This window comes from Clinocottus analis, unplaced genomic scaffold (genome assembly GCF_023055335.1).
Source record: "Clinocottus analis isolate CAN_PGR_092001 unplaced genomic scaffold, fCliAna1.0.p SCAF_25, whole genome shotgun sequence".
NCBI classification, from domain to species: domain Eukaryota; kingdom Metazoa; phylum Chordata; class Actinopteri; order Perciformes; family Cottidae; genus Clinocottus; species Clinocottus analis.
Window position 1 is genome coordinate 4,284,985 of NW_027175987.1, and position 20,016 is coordinate 4,305,000.

Here is a 20,016-nt window from a genome sequence, read left to right on the forward strand (position 1 = left end):
AATGACAATAGTTAGTTCTGTTCATAATGGTAAACTCTCTTTTTGAGCACAGGGCACTTTTTTGTTAAGCAAGCACATGGAGAACTGAGATGCGGTGTGTCAGATCCATGGCACTAGCAAACCCGTTTGTGTTGAAGGATTTAAAATGATCTTGTTACTCATGCTGGTAAATTGGGCTCAGCGGGCTAACATGCCTCTTTACCAGAACCATCTCTTAATGCACTGTTGGGTGCAGATATTCAGGGATTATTCTTACTGACTATTAATTAACTGAAGTGAGTTAGTTGAAATTGTTTTTATATCGCCTTAGGAAAAAAACAATCGTCGCTATATGAGCCAATCGCCACAAACTAAAACTTGTGCATATGTTTAATTTGAACGCTGTTTTAAAGCAAGTTGCGTCTTTATTTCTCACTCCCTTTAACTTCTCCATCTTTTCTTGCTCTCCCTATTGCAGGAATGATCTGAATAATGGAGTTGCCTCTCTACTTCAGCCTGAACATCTCAGCCCAGCTGTTCAACCTACGACTGGTCCCAGCAGCAGTGGGCTCGCCTCTTATGGTGATCATCTTCTGTCTCGACTTCTCAGGATGGAGACTGCGATGGTAGCTAGTGACCTCAAGCACACCCAGCGGCCAGCCACAGCACCTTCGAACAGGTCTCAGTCCAAGATGACCCGCATTGAGGCCCTCAAGGCCACAGCCGCGTCCCTCTCAAACCGTATAGAAAGTGAGGCACGGAAGCTTGCTGGGGAGGGGATCAACTATGGTATTGAAACTTCAATGGATGTGGATATTATTAGACCCTCTCAAGCTAATCTTGATGATGGATGCCGGGCAGAAACAGCTGCCCCTGAAAATGATGACGTAGCCTCGAGGATCCAGAGGATTTTAACTAGCACAGGTCATGGTTCATACAATGGCCCAGCTCTTCCAGGAACAGGCAATCTGCATGCTTTCAGGGCACAGAAAGAAAAGAAAGCCACACATGCCAAATTGACTCATACACAAACAACGTCTGCTGTAACAGGGCCAATACTCAACAGTTACACACATGAAAGGAGGAGGCTAGCCAATGGCCTGGACAAGGTAGAGAGAGTGGAACAAAGTATAGGATATGAATTGATAGATGACACGGACAGGAATCAGACAGATCTCCATGACTCAAGTGTTGGTTCCATCAGTGAAGGGACTTTTTCTGAGGAAGAGGTGAGTCCTCCTTACCCTTCCAACAATCATCTACCTACATCGGCAGATCGCCTAAGGGCTGTGGACCACTGCGTGGGTCACAGAAAGGATTTTCAGCGTTTGTCAGAGTTCCAGAGAGAGGCAGCGATGTACTCAGCCCTCAGCTCACCCTTTGCACAGCATGACGGTAGCAAAGCAGCCTGGGAGGAGTTGAACAAAGGAAGCCCTCTAAGTGTAATCAACATTTTCACTAAGAATCTTCATGGCCATGCTTCAGGTTAGTTCACATATAAGTGTCTTGTCTGAAATGGTGAGAAAGTTGTTGTTACTGAAATATCTATCTATCTATCTATGTAGCCATAAGAGCAACATGAAACGTTAATCATAGTAGAACTGACATATTAAGTCAAATGCAAAATCATAAATATTTCTCCTGTCTGTTCTATCTCCACCTTGTCCTGTAGTGAGTGAGAGGAATTCTCCCTCTGCACATTTGTTACACTCTGGAAATGGTCCTGTAGACACAGCCATCTATGAAGATGATTTTGTGTCATCACATAGCAGCGGAGCCAGCGGTCAGTTTAAGAGAGGCTCCAATTCTCGCAGGTAAGAAAAAAATGGATGTAGTTTTCAAAATGACCACTCGATGGCATTCATGTCACACAAATGGAAAACTCATGCAGCCCTTTCAGACAGCAATTCCTCTCTGCTTTCTGGAGTTCAGTGTTTTTTTTTCCTCTCAGGTTTTTTAGAATGAGAAGTAACCAGTACAATTACTCTCAGACAGATTAATTCTTTTTGTTCCATCTTCACTGGAACTATTGTTTTGGTGTCACAGTCCCTTGGTTTTATTTAAAAGTGATTGATCCTACGTCTTTCTCCCCTCACTGTCAGTGTGAACAGCCATTTTGAAGAGCTGATGAGGAGGTCCCCTTATGACAAAAGTACAGGAGGCATCAATTCCCACCATTCATCCTTTCACTCATCTCTTCACTCACCACATCCATCCTCTGGTTCAACATCTGGCTCCTCACCCTTCTCTAAACACTCTGCCAGAAAAAGAGGTAAGAATGGATAATTTGCATATTTCCTTAAAAAAAACTCCTATTTTTTATTTTTATAAAAAGGAAATAAAGAAAATGGTCTACATGGTCAAATGCAGTTTTATAGTTAACAAATACCACTGCTGCACAATGTATAAACTTAAATCCTCTGCAGGCACAGCATCTGACCAGAGTGATGCCACTCTGGTAGAAGCGCCAAGGAGTTCCTGCTCTCCTCCCTCAGAGGCATTATCCTCTGACTCCAGGAAGAGAGGCTCAGACAAAAGCTCTACCCACAGCCAGAGTCTCCACTCTAATGACACTATAGGGGAAACCTCAGTGCTTTCTCAACAAAGGTAACCATCTTCGTCAGACTAAATCAAAGGAGAGGTTTGTTACTTTAGGTTTAGGTCTAATGCTGTAAAACCTTCCACCTGCAAGTTTCAGTGTCTGCATTTTTTTCATCAAAGCATCTCTAAAATCTCAATTTGAAGAGTCTGTGCGGTGATATCAATGTATTTCCTTCCCTCCTGGTTTTCTGTAACCTTCTGTGCAACACTGCTTTGTGGGAAGAGCGGTGGTGCTGTTGGCTTTCATTGGGATAGTTTTATGCTGTTCTCTATATAGTAGGTTAACGTTATATACGTTTCTTTTTAGGGTCACGGAATGAGTGTATTGTGTTTCCTGGAACTTTTGTTTAACTGGATACAAATTAATATTGCAATTAGCCCAAAAAGCCACACTGTATTTCCAAGCTAAACTGAAATGTAATTTAAACACTGGGTTATCTTAATTGTTGCAGTGCCAACCCACTTGGTTTATGCTGTATCAACTAGAGTGTCATTTATCTGGGCATGACTAATTACTTAACGACACTTGGAGGGCCCTCGTTGAGGCTGCCAGTCTAAACAGTCTTGTGGCTTTCTGTTCTGTTGAAGGTTTGAGGGTTTAAGCAGCCTTTTAGTGCTCAGCAACTAGGGGAGGCTGCAGTTCAACCCAACAGTGGCTATTTTGTTCTTGGGGCCTGCAGGGTAGTTGGTCGGGTCAGCCAGCTTCACCACAGCTTGGGCCTTCTGCCAGAGGAAAGGAGAGTGTTTTTTTTCTTCTTAATTTAATCTCAGTGGCCAGTGGTGACATTTGAGCCCTCTAATGGTATTCTTAAACCCAGGTGGCAGATTCCTGCCACTCTGTGCTGCCTGTGTGTCTTGCACAATAAAGGCAAGACATTCAGGCTGGATTGTGTCCTTCATAGCACCATTTACAAAGTAGGTTGTTAGTTAACTTTGGTGGTGACTTGGTGTTCATTAGTATGGTTTTATTTCTGTAGTAACAGCACAAGTATTACCATAGTTCTCATTGAGCTTTGTAGGTTTTTGGAATATTGCATTCCTATGTTTCTCTTATGACAGCCAACTGTTTTACTATTAATTAATTTACTATTAATATATGAAGTTAGTCTGATTGTTATCCTTGGAGGGAAAAATAGGTGCCACAGCCTACTATTTTTAATGGGGAAGTAGAGTGTATCCTGATTTCTGTGGACAACGTCCTTGGCCTCTGATCATCTCTGAGCAGCACAATATAGCCATTCATAGTCTGGGCCTCTCACGGCAGGGCTATGCTGCCTCAGGCAGTTCTAGGGTTTGCAGCATGAGGGCCTCTTTCTTTATCATTTGGTTAAACCACTGTGCAAATCTTGTAGCGTCTCCTTTTCTAACACTATTTTGGAATTTGTATGTTTGAGAAAACTATTTTAAAATTATCGTATTAAAGTAATATATTTAAGTCTTCAAACATCCGCTTTAGAAGACAAATTGTCTGGTTTTACAATACTAATTGATCACCTACTAACTTTTTTCCCCTTTTTTTTCTAATTTTATTTGTAGTTTGGGTCTTGACAGTAAGAAGTCTCCAGCAGCCAGGCCCAAAAAGACTTCTCCGTCTGGCTCTCCATACCCTGGTTCTCCTCCAGAAGCAGGCTCTTCCAGTGAGCCTATGAGAAGTGCCTCTCTAGGGGCAAATAATCCAAACACAGGCACCACAGCACGCAGTGGTAGAGCAGAAACCAAGACCACAGGTAGATCAAAATCATATTAACATGATAAACAACAGACGTTATGTGAAGCAGAGCTTAAAGACTGAATGTTGCTTTTAGCTAAAGTCACAACTGTCGAGATGAAGACAGAAAAGGTCCGACCCACTCCACCAATATAGCCTTTTATTAATCTCTCTCCACCCTTTTTTTTCACAGGTGAACAACAGTATTCACCTGCTGTCTTGCAGCAGCGTATGACGGCAGAGCTCCAGTACCTGGAGTCCATTGAGGAATCAGTCCGACAATTAGGTGACGTGGAGAGGGTGATGGGTGTGTCCATGGCTCAGCAGGAGAGCGTGTCACTGGCCCAGATGCTCAAGGTGAAGTCAACGAGACTGTCGATAATGACTACAAAGTAGCTCTGCTGTGTATTCAGCTGTGTCTAAAATGTTAAGATATTAACAGTTGGGTTTATGTTAAACAATTAAGAGAAGAATACGCTCAGCTTTAGTAATTCTGATGAGTGATGATTTCATAATTTTTATGAAGCTTAATATTTTAATGATTGTAAGATGGCACATATCCACTTTTGCCCTAAATTGTCATATCTGCACTTTTTTTTTTACACACATCTTTTCTGAAATTGAATTCATCCATGACTTAAATTATTTGTTGCTGCATCAAATTTACATGATAAAGAGAACATACTTTTTTGGCCTACATAAGTTAGAGTGAGTTACTACCTGACTAATGTGTGTATTGATGCACTGTATTGACCTGCTCTCTGAACTTTGACCCTGCAGGCCAGGCAGCAGGGTCATGCGCATGACCTCTATGAGCTGAAGATCAAGGCTGAAAGGGAAGCCCTGGAGACACAGCTACAGCTCGAGGAAAACAGGCAGAGAGTGGCCAGGGTACAACACACACACACACACACACACCATCAGTTAGTTTACTTGCACAAATAATATGTATGTGCATTTGTTAATGGTAACTTTAGGGTTTGCATCCTCACCTTTTGAATTGTAAGGTACGAGTGCTTATTTTTTCTGTGTCTGATGTCAATGCTTGTTTTTGTCCAGGCTCATATAGAACTGCAGGAAAACCTGGCGGCAAATCAAAAAGAGACCTTGGAAGGCCTCCAGGAGGCAACTACCAAGTTGATGACTCAACAAGCTGAGGCAGCACGGTACACAGCTGACACTGCCCGAAACATCAAAGAGGTTAGCAATCCCTGCCTGGAAAACAGCCCCTGTCTTCATTTTGTAACAAAAGCCAATTGATTGTTGAGTTTCAGTAAATGCATAACAATACATGCAAAGGAGGAAAGAGTAAGACCAGTGTAAGACTCATCAAATCAATAATCATATTTGTACATTATTTTCTTGTCTATCAGATGACAGAATTGGCTCGGTCGCAGATAACAGGAGCTTTGGTTGTCCACCCTGATGTTTCTGATTCCATCATAGAAGAACAGCCGAGCTCCTATTCAAAGCAGCAAAAGGACAAAAATGACTCTGATAGGTGAACTAAAAAACACCTTTTTTTAATTATTTATATATACTGCCTTCCATTTTGAATTTAGTATCTGTTCTAAATGTTTCGGTCTCTTCTGCATGCTCTCTTACAGCTTCTCTAGTGAGGTGTCAAGCAGAAAGACCAGGCCAGAAGAACCGTTGTCTTCGTTTAACAGCCCCAGTTACTCTGATTCTCTGTCCTTCAGAAGACCAAACCTCAGGTACAGCTTGGGCCTTGTTTGTAGCAATAATTTTTCAGATTTCCATTAGATTTGGGGAAGGAAAAACCTACCGACACTAAATCTATCCATTTTTTCTTTCTCAGTGGAGCAGACTCTAGCAGTCAACATAGCCCGTCTCAAGCCTCGCCAGAGCACAGAGATCGGACGAAAAAAGAAGCAGTAGAGGGGAAATGGAGGAAGGGAGGAGCTGAAGTAAGGGCAGAGAGGGAAGCAGGCAGCAGCTCCATAGAGGAGGAAGTTCTAACAGCTGCAAATGACTCCATCTGCAGTGAAAGCATCCCCTCTGCAGTGGATGAGATAGGTATTGGATGGCAAACATGGCTATTCGTTTAAAAGTCAACTTGCTTTATCATGTGTAAACATGCCAGTATTTCCTATGTATTCATTTGTCAGGGGCTGTTGGTATAAACATGTCCCTGCATTGTTACAGAAATACTGCAATAAAGATTAAATAAGGTTTTCACATTTTCTATAAGTCAAAACTGTGGACACAAGCCACCAGAACATTTTAAGCTTATCTTAATTTTCGCCCTCCAGGAGACAGTACGTCAGTTGCAACAGAGTACTCCCTCAAATTTGATGAATCCATGACAGAGGATGAGATTGAAGAGCGCTCCTTCCGCTCTCTGCTGCCATCTGAGGCGCACCGCCGTGGGACTATAGAGAAGAAGTCCCGCCACCATGAGGAATCAGAGGATGATGGAGCCAATCACAACACAACATTGGTTTCAGGGGCACACAATATCTTAAAGGTAAGAGGGCAGTGTGGTCTACAAACATTTGGCAACATACATATCCTTAAAAGTCAGCTAACCTCTATCTTTTCATCTCTGTTCTCCTGCAGGCTCAGGATTCAAACATGGCCTTTTCTGGCGGACAGGACAGCTTTTCCCAGTTCACCATGGACATGGTGCGTCAGTACATGAAGGACGAGGACGTAAGACTGCAACACCAGAGCTCTCTTCTACATCTTCGTCAGAAAGCTGTCAAAGAGAAGACCAGAACTGAGCTGGCCTGGCTTGAGCACCAAAAAAAGAGGCTGAGGGACAAGGGTGAGGATGACAAAATGCCACCCATCAGGAAGAAACAGAGGGGCCTCCTGATGAAACTACAGCAGGAACAGGTACATGGGGTGGAAATAGGAAATCAAGCAACAGTCGTGCTTTGGGGCATAGTGTCATCTTAACCTTTTACTTTATTAACCAACTTTTTCTCCCACTGTACTGCTTTTCCCAGGCTGAGATTAAGCGACTTCAGGAGGCCAACAAAGCAGCCAGGAAGGAGAGGCAGCTGTTGCTGAAGCAGCAGGAGGAGATTGAGCGGATGAGAAACTCTACACTCAGACTGAAAGAGCGTCTCAAATATGCTGGGGATGAAGCACCACTTGTGAGTAGTGCAACAGTCACTAATCACCAAGGCTTTGTATAGTTTGAAAAATTACAATGTCAGCACCAATGCTAGCACCAATACCAGTACCTTTTTTTAAAGCTATACAAATACTGAAACAGAGCTTAATTCGATACCTATCATTTGAATGGAAGCTGTGTGTGTCCCACTGGTAAGCTACTCACTGACGCATTGCCCAGCGCTCATACAGTGCTTACTGCTGATACAGCCGTCTACCAACCCACGAGGGCGATATGCATAGCTGTTAATGGAATCATGAAGGAAATTATACTTATATAGAACATGGTGCCATGTTCATTTACCATTTTTATTTTTGTATGACTTGGCCTCTCTGAAATGTCCTATATTCATCCCCCAGGAGACTCCTGTTTCGGAAACCCCTGTGTCCGAGGCAGCCTCGCCCAACTTGAGACACCCTGATGATATCCGCAGCCCCTCTCCCTCGCTCTCCGTCTCTGGAAGTGAGACCAGCAACATCATGCAAAAGCTCAAGAAGATGCGCTTTCACACAGATGAGAAGTAAATCATTATTTTTATTTATAATATAAATTGGGTTCTTACAGCTTACAGACCATTTGACAAAGTGTATTATCAGGAGTCATAACCTCTTATTAGTGATGTCCTGCTGCCTTTCCCTTTGAGGTTAGCTTCTTTTGTACTCGTCAAATATTTTCAAAAAACAGAAGGAATGCTCAGCAATACTTTTACTTTTTTTTTTTTAGGTTTTTGGTATTTTCTTGCATAACACACCATTCACACTTCACCTGAAGTAGAGCTTTTATTTAAATTAGTAAAACTTAGTTAGATTTACAGCTTTACAGTTGACTATGATAAGTCAGAACTAATGGGGAAAAAAACAGTGCACGCCATCTTTCTTCTGCTGTGTAAAATGCAGTAGATGTGTGAATGTATATATAATAGATAAGCATGCTCCGTATTGTTATCCCTTTAAACTCGACAAGAAGCCACTCTCTACTACAATGCCTCCCTTAACTTTAAATGTATGCTACCTAACAGCACTTTTTAGAAGGGTCTTCATACGAGTTGTGTGTTGCCGCCTTAAACAATGTTTAAAAGCAAGAACATCAGACAGCATTTAAGCATCTTAAATAATTGTAACACTATGTGCATCTTCTAATTGCAGAGGCATGCTTTTTTTATACAGAAAAGGCAAACTTCAGTTTCTATCGAGTTCACATGTAATTACAAGCGTTTGGTGCTCCCGTACGTCTCCCAGGGTTTTAGACTTGGCCAACAACTTTGGTCAGGTGATTGTAGAGCCTCTCATGACCGGGTAGCTCCAACAAGTGGGTTAATTGTTTTGGGGTTTAGGATTTATAACTTGGCTATTAATCACATGCTTTCAATAGTAGCTTTCAAAATGTTTTGGTCTATATTTGTTTATATTCATAAAAGTAACATCATTTAAATACAAAAATAAATATGAAGAGAATTTAACTAAAGCAATAGTGTTTAGATATTTGTCGGACCATGCCTTTACTGGCTTGCATGTTTGCCATTTTAACAGACTACCACTTGTTTCTTTATTTCTCTTAGTCATTCTCTCTTACCACTGTCCTGTTGTTGATCAAAGTCAAAGGAAATGTTCGCTATATATTTATCTTCATGTAACACACTAACAAATGTCCCTTCATCTAAGGTTGTAAGTGTTACCTCAGGCTGTAATTTGTTTAAGAATCAATCAGCGTTACTGATAACTATCATTTCACCCCCTCCATAAGCAGGTTTGGCAGTGACCATACCTCCAGCAAACCCCCTATGCACGACGCCCACATTTTCGCTAATTGGTTCATGGATTCCCAAAACATTTAAAAGAAGCGATATTCAAACAGAAACCTGACATACTGAAACATCAGGTGCAATCAAACCACATTTGCTCATATCACTCTTCTCTCTCTTTCTTTCTATTTGTCTTTTCCCTCTGTGTCTGTTTTTAACGTTTTCCCCCTCTTACTTTGTGTGTTGTATGTTTCCATACCCATGTTTGTGTGACTCTTTTGACTTGGTCTGTTGCGTGCTTGTGTGTTGTAGACACTGTTCTCCTGTCCACCACTTCCTTTCTGTGTTCACGGCCCACCACTGGGCCTCCCTCAGTGTCTGTCTCCCCAACCTCCACCCTAAATTCCAGCTTTTTATCTGCAACCAGTTGGCCAGGTACTGTACAGTGCTCTCTACCTCTTCCCCAGAACCTCCACCTAGCCCTGCCCTGCCTCATCCCCACCCCATGGAACATGCTTGTGTTCATCTTCTGGCACTGGGAACTTATAGGGGTGGGACTGTGAATGATAACTGATTGAATGTGTTTGATTGTGTCCAGGATGGAATTTGCATTGGGGAGAGTTTGAGCGAAAGCATGACAAGTGCCCAAGGAAGGCTGCCTTGCGGGGAAAAAAACTTTTGACAAGTTTAATTTAAATATATAATGTATTGTTAGTGTGCACATCAAAGCATTCTGTTGTGGAGCGATAAAACAAAAAAACAGTGTTTACATTGACAATAATGGAGGTGAGATGAATTTTGTTCTGTAAAGGTTAAAGGTTATTTTAATTTTAATAGGTGCCTTCCTTGTTGGATGGAAATCTCAGACTCAACTCTGGGATTTCACTAATTTCTGTAGTGTTAAATTTGTGACTCTTCTCCTCCGTTCCTTTCTTGCCTCTTGGAAATAATGTTTTGTGCATCTCTCTTCAATGTCCTTCATATTGTGGCCGCTGGCTGGCCAGCTCCAGCCCAGTCATGGTACTAAATGTTTAGAGACTAAACCAGAATGCTACAGAAAAGGACTTTTGCAGAAAACATATCAGAGATAGAGTGGTCTATCTCTTTAATGAACCCACTAAATCTTAACTAACCCTCTTTATTAGGTAACTGTTGCATAGGATTGGATAATATGTACAGATGGCCATTGGCTGTAATAGAGTTTGGGAAGGCACTAACCCTCCCCCTCCCCCCGTCTGGTTCTTCAGTCTCTAGCCTGTCATCAGTATACATTAGGTCAAGAGAAAGACCTCTAAATTAGATCAAGGCTAAATAATACTGCACTGTAATGGCACCCATAGCTGTGGGGAACCACATTACACAACAGCTATACCTGACTGCACTTTATTCTGATAGACATCTGCAGATATATGTGCTATATGTTTACAAGACTTCGCATAAGTTAGATTTTAGTTCTCTTGTTCGTTCAAGACAAAGAACTGTTGTGTGTTTATGTCTTGCTATCCTTACATGTCTAAAAAGAGACACATTTATACAGAAGTAACTGTCTCCGCTTACATTTTTATTTATTTAGTTTATATATTCTATTTATGTTTGAGGTGTGTGTGTGGTTTTGTTTGTCTGTGTGACTGCACCTAATCAGCGTTTAACCCCTGGGTTTCAGTTTGATGCATGAATCTGACATCTTCACTGTTAATTTCCCTGCTCTTTTCTTCTGAGTGACATGTCATCACTTTATGCTTGTTTTTTTTTATCGGTGCTTATACACTTCTTTATTCAAATTATTATTCCAGAGAAAGTAATATGTAAAGCATGTATTGGGTGTGTATGTGTGGGTTTGACAGTGGTTTGAGGGGATTTTGCAGTGATAACTGGATCTTCAGGTGATTTGGGTCTGCTTGCATCTGCAAAATCACGTTTTCATTCCTTACGATAAATGCCTTTGTCAAACCTCTCTTCTGTCCCTCTTCTCTGCCATTTTACCTCATCTCCTCACCACCCGACTTCTTCCTGTCTCCTTCCTCATTTTTTCCTTTTCTCTCCATCCTCTTCCACTCCATCCTTATATCCCCATTCTTTTCCCCCATCCTTCCTACCCTCCCCAGGTTCCTGACAAAGCGGGAGCAGCATCTAATGCAGAGGCGTCACCATGCTGAGGAGCTGTTGCAGTGGAAACAGCGTCTGGACCAGGAGGAAGCAGAGGTCCGTAGGATGGAAAAGGAGGCCCTGGCTGTATGGGACAGGCAAACACCTCGAGACATGGCAAAGCCCCAGGAAAAGGAGATCTCCGACATTAGCCCCAGCCCCAGTCACCATCGCAGCTCAGGGCATAGAACTCACAGCGAGAAAGGTGAAGCAACATGATTCTAGCTGGTTTTGCCTGGTTTAAAGTAAAAATTAGGTCAATATTAATTTGTTTATCTGTTTTACATGTTTTCAGACATTGTGAGTGAAGGTGGCAGTTACTCAGCAACACCTGAGTCCAGTATACACACAGAGGGACTTATGTCCCAGCAACCAGGAAGCCCATCTTCACTACAACATGTGTCGATCCCTGAAACACCTTTGGGCTCTGTGAGGAGCAGCCATGCAAATTACACCCAGGACTTCAGTTCTGCTTCTCTGTCACCCAGTGGACAAGTACGCATAAGTGTGGGTTTTCTTTCACTCTTTTGTCCCATCTCTTTGATGGTAGCGGAGATAGTTTTTAGTGTAAATATAGCAACTGATCTTGCGTGTCTGACAGATTGGAAGTTTGCTATCGTGAACAGGTGTCAGTCAACTTTATCCAAATCATTTTGTCTAGATGATGTTAGGGTGATTAGCCATCTTTCATTGAAGTATTGAAAATACACACAGCTTTATGTTGTGTGTATTGAAAATACACACAGCTTTATGTTGTGTGAAGGACATGAAATGGTGTAACTATACATTTGTTGGTTCATTATGCATGTAAAATATTTATCCAGGCATGCTCGATCTGACTGTGTTGAGAGATCTTGAAGTAATATTCCTTTCTCTTCCGCTCCTCCTCCTGCTGTTTTGTCTCTCCAGTCTCCACTCAGAGGCAGCCACAGCCCTGCTGCCTCTCCTTCAGATGGCAGCAGCAAAACCAAGATGCAGCTTCACTCCTCGTCCCGGACCACCAACCAGGCCCGTGCTCAGCCAACTGAATCTCCCATGCTCATGCAGACTGGTGAGTTACCCACTAATTCAACACACATACACTGAATGTATAAGGTTTTTGGGGGTGTATGATAGTCCTTGGTAGTTCTCAAACAAGATAGAAGATGTAAAGAAGCAAGAGTGGAAATATTGCTGGCGCTCTGTAGTCAGACATAATGTGATGCTGCCAGGAATACATTATGCAAGCACTTCCCTGATACATAACCTGCTTAGCTGTGTGATAGGATAGGAGCACACATCGCATTGGACTTAGTTACTGCACAAGCAAAGACAGTTCTGCTGGCCCTGCATTGTACCTGAATGTGTTTTATTCATTTTCAGGCCACTGTTTAAACCTTGGTTTAATCTTTGTAATACTGTTTGTTCATTGGGTCCAAGGCAAAGCAACATGCCCAAAAATGGCACATTCTTAATAAAGAAAATGTATACTAATCTGAAAGAATTGGGTTTGCATTCGAGTGGGAACAAAGTTGGATTACCCTCTGCTAATCAGAGATCTGGCACTGGTTTCACATTCTAACTGTGATTTATCATCAACATTTCCCTTCAGAACTCATTTCAGACCAGACTGACATAAAGAGCCGTATCAAGGCCCTGAAGGAAGAACTCAGAAAACGAAAGTTTATGGCTTACCAGCTAAAGAAAGAGCAGAAGAAGAGGCACAAGGATCGCCTGAAGGCACAGGAGGCCAGCCTACTGAAACAGCTGGAGGTAAATGTGTACGAGGGTGGGCTTCTAGATGGTTACATGTTTGAATGTTTGAATGTTCAAATGTAGTTTGAATGTTTAAATGTAGTTTGCACATCTAAATAAACTTGGATGATTATGTGATTGCGAATGTGTGTTTTTCAATGTACTGTCAACAGGTTTCTTCATATTTTAACTGTTATTATCCCATTCTCCTTTCAGAGCTATAACACCTTAATTGAGAAAACTAAGGCAGAGCTGAACAAGAAGCCAGACCCAACACCTGATACAAAGTCCCAAATTAAAGATTCCACCTCAATCCCGGAGCAGAGCAGCATTAAACCACCTGCTCACAGGTACCAAAATGAGATGTAAACATGACAACATATCTTATACTATAATATTAGTTTGAAAAGATTGGTGTTCAATTTAAAGAGAATTATTTTTTCTCAGGTCTGAAGCCAGCAAAATCTCTCAAAGGAAGCTAAGTGACGCTTCATTGGATCACAGTGAGTAATATAATCATAATTAATATACAAACAACTATTTAAACGTGTTTTTTCGCAAATGTTCCAATGATAATGTGACCCTATCCTATTATTCCAGATGGTCTACCTCAAGTTGATTATAGTAGATCCACCTCAGTGTCTGAAGAAATGTCTGACGAAGACCCACCAACAGTCACTCCAATCCCGGTAGATGGCAGCCCAGAATGTCTGCCCTCAAGGTCGAGGAGCCGCCTGTCTACAGAGGAACTTTTAAGACCTTCCTCTAAGGAAGCCAAGGCACAGATGATTAGGTCTGGGGATAAGAACATTGTGTTATATCAAAGAACTGACATTCAAGATGAGCTGGCGGAAGTAAGCTCCACGTTTGAGGATCAACATTCTGAACATCTTCACAAACTAGAAAAGGAAGACCGACTCGACTCCCAAGAGAAGCTCTCTGCATCTAAACATGTTTCCTCCTACAAGGGCAAAGAACATAGACATTCTCCATTTGTTAGCATAGAAGATAATAAAATAAGAACAAGGAAAACATCTGAAGCTGAAGAAGCTGTAAAATCTGATATTATCTCCTCCAACAAGTCGCATTCGGCTGCACCCACTGACCATTCCTGCTCTCCCAACTCTGTTGCCTTCTCTTCAAAGAAGGAGGCACCCAAAAAGGATGTTGAGGGCTCCTCACCTATAGTAGATGGTTATCATGATGACTTTGAGTCTTCGGTGGATTCTTCACCCAGAGAGGTGCGTCATAGTTCGAGGCCTACCTCTCAAATCTCAGTTGCTCCTACAGAGATCAAGGGCTCGAGAAAAGAATCCCCGAGCAGAGCCACACTATATGACAGCCATGATGAGGAGGTAGAGGAGGAAATAGCTGAAGAGCTGAGTCACCATTCAGGGATTAGTGAAGCCACTCCCCAATCTGCGAGACTTTTGGATCTTCAGAACCACACAGAAGACTCCAAACATGACAGCAATGATATTGTTAATTCCAGCCACTCGCCACCCATTTTGCCTGTTGCAGATGAAATGCCAAGTTTTAACATCGCAGATCGAGTTCTTGTTGGTGGGGTACAGCCTGGCACTTTAAGATTCAAAGGTTCAACTAGCTTTGCTAATGGCTTCTGGGCTGGCGTGGAGTTGGATAAGTCTGAGGGTAGCAACAACGGCACCTATGATGGGGTGGTATACTTTGAATGTGTTGAGAGCCATGGTATCTTTGCTCCTCCAGACAAGATTACACACCTGCCAGACAAGTTTGAGGTCTACACAGACAACACGGAGGATGAGGACTCGTTCTGTGGTGATCCGTCAGATAAAGGTGTGGATGAACCTAAAACAGATGAGCACAAATCCACAAAACAAGCAAATCTGAAGAGTAAGAATGAACAAACGTCTAACGATGTCCATGGGCCTGGAGATGAAAAGATAACGAATGAGTCTGTTCACAAGACTGGATCCCACCTCAATTCGCAGCATTACAAAGAATCCAAGCCTCACATTTCTAATGGCAACACTCGGGACATAATGTTGGACTTTGAAGATGTACCAACCAACATCCTCATCTCTGGCATGGACAATATTGGCCATGGGAAGCATAGTCGGCTAGACATTACTACCCTTGTTAAAAATGAAGAGATAGACTCAAAACACCAGTTTGGGTCTGCAAATCTTTCTACAGATATCAGGGATGATACAAGAGAACAGAAAGATGGAGACTTGCTGGACACATTTGCAGACAACCTCCTCAACAACTTTGTAAAAGACACTTTGGTGCAGTTTGCAGCAATTAAAAGGGCTAAAGAGCAGAAGATAGAAGCTGCCAACCAGATGAATGAAGACCTGTTTGGTGAACATGTTGGAGAAGAGTTTTTCTCAGTGCAACAAAAAGATGGTCTTCCCTTCTTCCTACCTACAGAAAAAGAAGAGCTGTCTTCTCCAGAGCTATGTAACCAACCGGTGAGTGAAGCTTTCTAATTCTTTAGTGACCCGTTACTGAATCTTGCAAAAAACACTATGAATATTATTGAACTGTGGAAATAACAGCACTGTTTGTTGTGTTACTGACAAACAGTACATATTGATTTGACCTGGAGAACCCTTGTTTTCTGTATGTGCTAAGTCAAAGTCCAACTTCATGTTGACAGACTTTATTAAATTTTGTGCTCTTTGCTGAAAGCCTTTTGTGTTTGAAACATCAGTAAGAAAGAATATTCTTTAAGACTTGTTGAAAAGTGTTAAACAATCATTTATTTTGGGACTTGTTCTCTTATGGTGCCGTTAGACCTTCATATTTATGGAAGGTTATCTAAAATTGCAAGCGAGCATGAAATTAACTTTTTTCTCTATTTCTTTCACAACAGGAGAGTCCTGTGTTGGGGGCTAGTGGTCAGGAGGAACTCGCCAAGCGACTAGCAGAGCTGGAACTGAGCCGTGAACTGCTAGATGAGCTGGGTGACGATCAGGACTGGTTTGATGAGGACTTTGGCCTCAGTTCTCGTAGAGAACAGCAGAGACTCAAACAAAGGGAAGAAGAAGAGGAGGAAGGGAGGCTGGGGAGGTTTGACGCATCAGTCGAAGCGGCCCTGGGGGGGCTGTGCTTATCACCAGGCGGGGAACCGCAGGTTAAGACTCCACCTAGACCTGAGCTACCTCTCCCCCTACCCCCTAAACTACCTGAGCAGCCTGCCATGGTTGTGCCTCACTCAGCCACAGAGGTGGAGAAAATGGTCCATGCTGCCGCCCAGGAGATCTGGGAAAGCTGTGGCCTGGGGAAGCAGGGAGCACTGGCCCTGTCACAGCTGCCAAACCCCAAACCATCACAAGAGTATCTGGGTAAAGAGGCCAGCAGCCAGGACCCGGAGGTCCTCTGCGTCCGCAGCTACAGAAAGGTGAAAAGGAGACTTACAAAACATGAAAAAAGAAATAGAACAAAAACAACCAGACAAATATCCCACTGAAAAAAATCAATGCAAGTGTATTACAGAACAATGTGTAAACTAGAAGAAAAGCAAGCCGGGCAAGCCTTGACTTTCTTTTCGATCCCCCGAACAATAATTCTGTTGAAAATCAGCACACAAGTGTCCTTCTGCTTCCGTAGCACTAAGCCAACAGCAGTGTCGTCTTAAAGACGACACTTACTCGGAGTGAGTTCACTGAGGTTAAATGCCAGACAAGTTTCCATTATTCTGCATAGTCCTCTCTAATTAGTATGTTGATGTTTTCAGGAATACACAACTATTTCACTTGAAATATCACTGGATATCACTCTGCTCCTGATAAACTTCAGGCTTGCTTGTGATATTGTCTGTTGGTTAAACACTTTTTTTGAAATGCCAAGAGATGTTAAGCAGTAAATATTTCTGACATATTGACATGCTAGCTCACTCACCTCATATAAGATTACTTAACCTGAGAAACTACTGCAGCTTTATTAGCTCACATTTATTTAATATTAATTTCACTCCCCAGGCTGTGTATGACCTAACGTGGGAGATGCTTCAGGAGATCTATACTGAGGACCCCAACACTAATCAACCTCAGTGGGTCAAACCACGTCGACTTAAGTCCTCCTTCTTCCACAGAGTGAAGACACCAGGAGACCTCACCAACATCCAGGTACAGAAAGAGATGCTACATTTATGTGTCTGAAAAGTACCAACCTCAGACAAACACACTGGCTACTTACTTAGTTCTTCTATATTTCAATGTTCTTTTACACACCTGATGACATGGTGTTTTTACATTGTGTCCCAGGAAATCATCTCAGCAGAAGTACTAAAACTGTATGGTCTGACGAAAGATCACAGCCAGAAGACTGACTGGCAGAAGATGCTCAAATTTGGCAAAAAGAAGCGAGACAGAGTCGATCACATTCTGGTAGGTTTCAAAAATAAATGTTTGAGGTTTTTGGGCAAACTTTGTGTTTGTCCTGTGTGACATGATCACACGATCATGCCTTCTTCTTCTTGTTCTTGTTGTTCTTTTTCTTCTTTTTTTTCTTCTCCTTTCGGATAATATTAGAATTTGTCTTTCTTTGCTCATCCAGCAGCAGTTTTATGAAATGTTCATATTTGGAAGTTTTAAGGTCAACACATTTTAATTTGTATTACAGTCTTTACTTATGTTTACTGGAAGTAACACTTTATCTGGCTAAAACGATTGTTTGCGGTATATTTCCCGTCAACTAGCCCCCATATAGTTCCTCACACAAGTACAAGAGCGGGTTGAGCAGACCTATTTTATACCATTTTTCTAAAGACAATTTTAATTTATTTCAGAATAACAGGATGTACAGGAGTTGATTATAAATTATAGTCATCCAGCCCTGAAATAGTGATTGAGTGAAAGTTAATTTTAAGTTTGAATCAAGAGATGTTTTCACATTACTCATTACAATACAAACCACTGATATTCGTCACTGTGTTTGTCTCCCAGGTTCAGGAACTCCACGAGGAGGAAGCCCAGTGGGTCAACTATGATGAGGACGAGCTGTTTGTCAAGATGCAGCTGGCAGACAGTATCTTTGATGCTTTGCTGAAGGACACAGCAAACGTGCTGACGCTGATCTACGACAAGAGGGCCAGAGGAGAAAACTCCCTCTCCTGACAGCTTTCCTGTTTAGATTTTAAACTACAACCTCTAGCTCAATCCCAGTCTTTTCCCACCCTGATGAACTCAAGCCAACTTCCCGCCGCTCGGTCTTCCACCAGCTGACGTGCCAACAGCAACCCTCAGATGCCTTCAGTCCCAGCATTACCTCTCTACTAAACTACTCCTACTTATTTCTGTGACATTCATTTGCTGAATTTTGCTTCAGCTAACTGTTGTGGTGATGTGATTTGTTCTACACACGAAACGCCTCTTGAGCAATCCAGCCTTCTTAAACCTGAACACCACCTTGTCTCAGTTCTCACCTCCCGGACTGGTTCTTTTGTAAATCCCAGTCGGAGAATGAGTGGATGTTTCAATGGGATAGATTGCGCAATTTGTTCGCACTTAATGTCCATAAATGCTGCTAAATTGATCGTTCCATAGGGGACTGTAAATTAAAATCCACCTAGAACACGAGGTTGGTTCTAGGTTGTCATATTTTATATTGAATCTTAAAGTAAAAATATGTATGGATTAAAAAATTATAATAGAGTAGCAGATGAAGAATATACAGTGTAGTCCACAAGTGACTTGACAGTGACACATTATCGTCTTTGCTTTGTAATCCAGTTCCTTGAAATTAAACAATGATTATGAGGTTAAACTCTTAGCTGTAATTTGAGGGTTTTTACATTCACGTTGGGTGATCAGCCCTCCATTCAAGGCGTTTGTAAGCCTGCCTTAAATTAAAAAAAGTCCTTGACCCACCGACATTGCAGCCATTCGCTTTTTGCTCGTCACGTCTTGGTGGGTGACTGACGCCGCCTGTCACTGTTTGGCCCCGAAACTCCTCAGTTGCTTTGGCTGCATGTTTTGCATCATTGTCCTGCTGCTTTGACTTTAAATTGGGGACTATGTATAGATTATTCTGACAGTCAACAAATTAACTTTATAATCATTGTTAAATTTTAAAACTAGTGGGCTGGAAGAAAGTTAGAAAAAAAGAAATGGTCACAGATCAAATATTGTCCGACTGCGCTGTACTAGAGTGTCACTGAAAACATTTTGCCTCCATAATTATATTATTTATTGCGTGAAAATGTTTGATTAGAGAAGTACGGAACATTTTGAACTGTAAATGATTTTGTCAACATATAGAGAAAAGATTTTAACATGTATTGAAATTGTAAAAAGCACAAAAAGAAATGTGAACGTGAACACAGCAATATATTATAGAGGAGGTTTAAGGAATGCTATTGAAAAGAGAAAAAGAAGACGGAGAGAAAACCGTTTTCAGATTTCAACGTTGTAGTGTTAATGATTCATTGAAAGTGTTCTGTAGGACGTTCAATGGGGCCACAACTGTCCAGTTGTCTCCCTTTTGTACGACACCGTGTACTTACGTTCACAGTTTGAAATCATCTCATACAACCAGCAAGAAAATACTAGTCCAGCTATTTGCGGTTTATTCCTATTTTTCTGTGCTCTCACTGAAGCTTTTGAACCCCCATTCAACATTGTTTTTGTGTAAGCATTGGGGGACAAACCTTTCCATTGACATTCAAAAATCAAGTAATTTTTGCATCAATGCTGGTATTATATAGATATATTTTTTGTTTTTTCGGTTGTGCAAACACACTACATACACAAAACGCAGAATAACTATATAAAGTATGCACGTGGGACACAAAAGAAGAACCACATCAGAGGACAGAACTGAAATGCTGGATTTAAGCTTTCCTTTTTTCCAGTCAATGTACTTTCTTTGACATGAGAAAACACATGTGGTTGTCCTCTTCCTTTATCAGTTGTAAAAGTAGCCAGCTGAACATTTGTTCCCAAAAACATTGGGTTGTGTAGAAGCGTGGTAATCTGG

General features: G+C 41.8%; 1 protein-coding gene across 2 annotated transcripts in view; it reads left to right on the forward strand.

Moving 5' to 3' along the window:
* Positions 1 to 19,588, forward strand: part of cep350 (centrosomal protein 350) — a 30,198-nt gene extending 10,610 nt beyond the window's left edge. Inside the window, exons 12-37 of one of the 2 annotated variants that reach the window (XM_068591202.1) lie at positions 458 to 1,464; positions 1,652 to 1,793; positions 2,082 to 2,251; positions 2,406 to 2,586; positions 4,117 to 4,307; positions 4,482 to 4,645; positions 5,069 to 5,179; positions 5,348 to 5,488; positions 5,662 to 5,789; positions 5,896 to 6,003; positions 6,108 to 6,325; positions 6,562 to 6,776; positions 6,869 to 7,147; positions 7,261 to 7,410; positions 7,790 to 7,950; positions 11,277 to 11,521; positions 11,612 to 11,823; positions 12,226 to 12,367; positions 12,908 to 13,068; positions 13,267 to 13,400; positions 13,498 to 13,553; positions 13,651 to 15,506; positions 15,911 to 16,438; positions 17,019 to 17,165; positions 17,304 to 17,426; positions 17,985 to 19,588. In XM_068591202.1, the coding sequence (XP_068447303.1) occupies positions 458 to 1,464; positions 1,652 to 1,793; positions 2,082 to 2,251; positions 2,406 to 2,586; positions 4,117 to 4,307; positions 4,482 to 4,645; positions 5,069 to 5,179; positions 5,348 to 5,488; positions 5,662 to 5,789; positions 5,896 to 6,003; positions 6,108 to 6,325; positions 6,562 to 6,776; positions 6,869 to 7,147; positions 7,261 to 7,410; positions 7,790 to 7,950; positions 11,277 to 11,521; positions 11,612 to 11,823; positions 12,226 to 12,367; positions 12,908 to 13,068; positions 13,267 to 13,400; positions 13,498 to 13,553; positions 13,651 to 15,506; positions 15,911 to 16,438; positions 17,019 to 17,165; positions 17,304 to 17,426; positions 17,985 to 18,155 (7,141 nt within the window). In that variant the 3' untranslated portion in view covers positions 18,156 to 19,588. The remainder of the gene's footprint in view (positions 1 to 457; positions 1,465 to 1,651; positions 1,794 to 2,081; positions 2,252 to 2,405; positions 2,587 to 4,116; positions 4,308 to 4,481; positions 4,646 to 5,068; positions 5,180 to 5,347; positions 5,489 to 5,661; positions 5,790 to 5,895; positions 6,004 to 6,107; positions 6,326 to 6,561; positions 6,777 to 6,868; positions 7,148 to 7,260; positions 7,411 to 7,789; positions 7,951 to 11,276; positions 11,522 to 11,611; positions 11,824 to 12,225; positions 12,368 to 12,907; positions 13,069 to 13,266; positions 13,401 to 13,497; positions 13,554 to 13,650; positions 15,507 to 15,910; positions 16,439 to 17,018; positions 17,166 to 17,303; positions 17,427 to 17,984) is intronic. The other variant, XM_068591203.1, reaches the window with a different exon arrangement.
* The last annotated feature ends 428 nt before the right edge of the window (positions 19,589 to 20,016 follow it).